A 4109-nucleotide genomic window follows, 5' to 3' on the forward strand; every position below is an offset into this window, starting at 1 on the left:
GCCCGTTGGAGGTGACAAGGTTGTGCCCACCGGTAGCTCTATTGGCGGTGCTGGTTGATGCCACCTTTGAGCGGACTGAGATATCGCAGATACTGGTGACTGCCAGAAGAGGCTCGAGGGCTGCTCCCGCGACGGCGTCGACCGCGACAACATTGCGTTTGTAGTTGACGCGGACGCGGTGAGAGCCCTCGATGAGCATCAGCTGAGCAGAGATGCGCTCCTGCGCTGCTGACCGAAAGCTGTTTTTTCCTGCCGGTCTGAACAGGATGGTCTCCTGCACGGAGGAGGGCCCTGGGCGTGCAGTAGGCCGTGTTCTCACTGCGGGGCTACACATCCTCAATGACGGCAGCCACACTTTCGTGCGCCGAGGTGCGGTTCGGAGTGCCATCGATCTCTCCCTCGTGTCGGACGACTGCCACTACTCGTGGCGCCGCAGTCCCGACACCGAGGGCTCGGATCACTATCCGATCTACCTGGAGCCGCTTCACGCCGGGGCACGACACACAAGAGTGTACGATGTGGTTAAATGGCCCCAATTCCGCGAACTGTGTGCTTCAGTGCCAGTCGCGGGTGACTTCTTTGGCCACATTGCTGCGTGCGCGTCTGCAGCCACGGTCGTGTGTCGTGTTCCGGCCGGCACTCCAGCCCCCGACATGAAGCTCCTCAACCTGCGGGCTGCTCGCCGCCTCGTTCAGCGCAAAGCCGAACGCTCGGAGAAGGCAGAGGACTGGACTGTATACAACCGTATCGACGCGGTCTGTCGCCGCCACGCCCACCATCGCCGCGACGGGAGCTGGTCCAGCCTCTGCCGAACCCTCGACGATCGGCGCTACCAAAAGCGTTCGTGGCGCATCCTTCAGGCACTCCTCAGACCGAGGATTCCGCGCTCACCGGCGCTGTCAATAGCAGTCACTCTGGGCATCTCAACATCTCAGCTGGCCGAGCTTCTTGCTGACACCTTTTGCGTCTCGGCAGCTGCGCCCGCTGGTGTTACCGCCCCTGCGCTGCCACCTCACAGCAGGCCCGAACTTTTCGCCCCACTCCGCTATTTTCCCACACCGGCGATAGTGGCGGAAATTGCGGAATTGTGTTCAGCGGACTTCACCATGCGGGAGCTCCGCAGCGTGCTCGACTCTCGCAAGCGCCGGTCGGCACCAGGTAGTGATGGCATCACATACCAGATGCTGCGAAACATCGACAGCAGCCTCCTCCCGCAGCTTCTTGCCGCCTACAACACCGTCTGGCGCACAGGGGAGCTGCCGGCCTCGTGGAGGGAAGCCCTGGTTATTCCTTTGCACAAAAAAGGAAAACCCTCGTCCGACCCGAAGTCCTACAGGCCGGTCTCCCTCACGTCGGCAGCTGGGAAGGTGTTCGAGGCCATGGCACTTCGGCGGCTTCAGTGGATCGCTGCTGCGCTCGATTTCCTGGCGGCCGAGCAGAGCGGCTTTCGCAGCCATCGAGCCACGGCTGATTGCATCGCCGACGCTGTCGGCCTTCTAGAGGAGGCGAAACACCGTGGCGAGGCTGGCTACCTGGTTCTTCTCGACGTGAAAAGTGCCTTTGACTCGCTCCCACACTCAACCATCACGGACGCGCTCTGTGCCATGGGAGTGAGTGATAACCTCCTCAGGTATGTTCAGGCATTCCTGAGTGACCGCACTTTTCGCGTTCGCATTGGCGGGGAGATCAGCGCGCCTCGTTCGGTGAATGCCGGGGTGCCGCAGGGCAGCGTGTTGAGCCCCTTCCTGTTCAACCTCGCCCTTGCGCGCATCACCGACTACCTGCCGCGCGCCACGGCCGTCGAGGTGCGCGTCGCCATGTACGCGGACGATATCGCGCTGTTTGCGTGTGGGCCCACCTCGCGTGGCCGTGAAGTGCGCGCCAGTGTACAGTCGTACATCAACGCGGTGGACTACTTCGTCAGCGGCATCGGGCTGGAACTTTCCGCCGAAAAAACCGAGGCACTGCTCGTCCACCCGGATCCGCTGGCACGCTATCAGGTGGCAAAGCTCTCACTCCGAGGCTGTCAGCTCCCTTGGCAGCGCAGGGTGCGGTACCTCGGCCTTACCATCGATCATCGGCTCAGCTGGAATCCTGCCATAGCAGAAATCCGCAAGGGTTCACGGAACATCGCCCGCGTGGCTTCCTGCGTGCTCGCCGGTGGCAAGGGCTGCTCCCCTGTACTCGCGCTGCGCCTGTACAACGCGGTCGCTACGGCCAGGACGCTGTACAGTGTTCAGCTCGTCGGGCTCAAGCCCATACAGTGGGAATCACTCGACGTCGTCCACCGTGGAGCCGTGCGCCGCATCTTTGCGCTGCCTCGTACCTCGCCGGTTGGTCCCACCTTGGCGGAGACAAATCAACTCCCACTCTCCCTGCGTGCCAAGGCCGGCGCTTTGCGGCACGTTCACCGAATGCATCAGACGCAGCAGGGTCAGCAGCTGGCCATCCGACTGCTCTCTCGCCCCAACTCAGGCATGGGTCGGCACGCTCTCGAGTACGCCGCACTCGTGCCTGAGATGCCACACTGCGGCTGGCTACCCATCCCTCCACATCGGGACCGCGGCCTGGAGATATCAACCACCGTTCCCGGAGTGAGATGTAAGAGGAGGACTCCACAGTGTGCGCTACAACAAGAGACTGCTGCTGTGATTGACGGGCAACTTTCCGGTCGCGTCCTCTTATACACCGATGGATCGGTGACAACGGAGGGATCAGCAGCCGCTGCCTGCATTGCTCCCACCCTTGAGGTCGCCGGAAAATGTCGGCTCCCAATCGCCGCCTCCTCGACGACTGCCGAGCTCGCGGCACTTGACCTGGCGGCCGAAATACTGGCAAAGTTTCTCCCACCGGCGGCAGCGGTCCTGTGCGACTCGCGCGCCGCACTTCTTGCACTTGCGCGAGGGGAGCGAGGTGCCCTGATCGCGCAACGTCTATACCGCAAGTTCACGGTGATCCAGAACAGCGGCTGCGACCTCGTCTTCCAGTGGGTGCCATCCCACGTTGGCATACAGGGCAACGAGGCGACCGACGCCCTCGCCAAGGAAGGCCACGATCCCCGCACGCCGTTCACCACTTTCGTGCGTGTCAGCGACGAGGCTCGCCTCATCATCGCGCGTCATGTGCGCTCTCTGCATCCGGATGCGCGAGTCGCATCGGGAACACCTCCGCGCGTACTTCCGAGGACTGGCCTCAACAGACGTGCGCGTGCGTTTCTTCTCCGGCTGCGCATCGGATGCAGCCGCACCGCCGATCGCCTCTTCCGGCTTTCTGGCAGCGGAAACCCAAAGTGTGAGCAGTGCCCAGCGGACGAGACCATCGATCACATCCTGCTGCAGTGCCCGGGATACGATGATCATCGCCGTCGTCTGTTCGGAGCCTTCAGCAGACTGGGCCTACCACACCTGTGCCTGGACGAACTCCTGTTCCCCAGCGCACAACATTCTAAAGTCCTGCAGGCGTTCCACGCGCTGTTGGATTTTTTCGGCGACGCCGACCTATTTACGCGCCTTTGAGGCCCGTTTCAAGCCGTCTCGGGACGGTTTGTTTACATTTCTGCGGCGCTCCCTCCTCGCACAGCCGGGCGCCCGTCACGTGACGTTGACATCCTTCTCGCCCTTGCCGACCTGCTTGACTGCTCCTCTCTGCGGCGGCCCGCCTCGCGGGTTTCCGCTGCTGGCGGCTCGCGGGATCCGAATGCGTACTTTTTTTTTTTTTCTCTTCTCCCTTCCACCTTCTACCTCTCTCCTTCGCCCCCCACCCCCCGCCCCGTGCAGGGCCGTTGAGGTGTCCTCACTCGTAGAGACAGTTACAGCCTTGCACTTTTCTCTTCCTATCTTTATAAGAATCACTGTGTGTATCTCCTTTTTTTACGGCGAGCGCCACATGATTTTTATTTGTGTTTTTTTTTCTCTGTGGTTTTTACGAACAAGTTGTGACTTGTTCGTAAAAGTTGAGACAGCTTTTCTTCACTGCTGTTTGCACAAGACATTGGGCCTGAGACCGCGCCAACCGCGCCAGCTAGTGTAGAAGCCTTCTTGGTAGAAGCCAGTGCAGTTTCTGTGACGGGACGTACGTGGAGTGCATTCATGCAGAACTTGAATTTATGT

At 61.1% G+C, this 4109-nt stretch overlaps 1 protein-coding gene across 1 annotated transcript; it reads left to right on the forward strand.

Moving 5' to 3' along the window:
• The first annotated feature begins 266 nt into the window (after positions 1 to 266).
• On the forward strand, positions 267 to 3515 carry LOC119391795 (uncharacterized). The gene has a single exon (XM_037659444.1). The coding sequence runs from the start codon at positions 267 to 269 to the stop codon at positions 3513 to 3515; it is 3249 nt and encodes a 1082-aa protein (XP_037515372.1).
• Positions 3516 to 4109: the final 594 nt, after the last annotated feature.

The sequence above is a fragment of the Rhipicephalus sanguineus genome, chromosome 4 (assembly GCF_013339695.2).
Source record: "Rhipicephalus sanguineus isolate Rsan-2018 chromosome 4, BIME_Rsan_1.4, whole genome shotgun sequence".
Classification (NCBI taxonomy): Eukaryota; Metazoa; Arthropoda; class Arachnida; order Ixodida; family Ixodidae; genus Rhipicephalus; species Rhipicephalus sanguineus.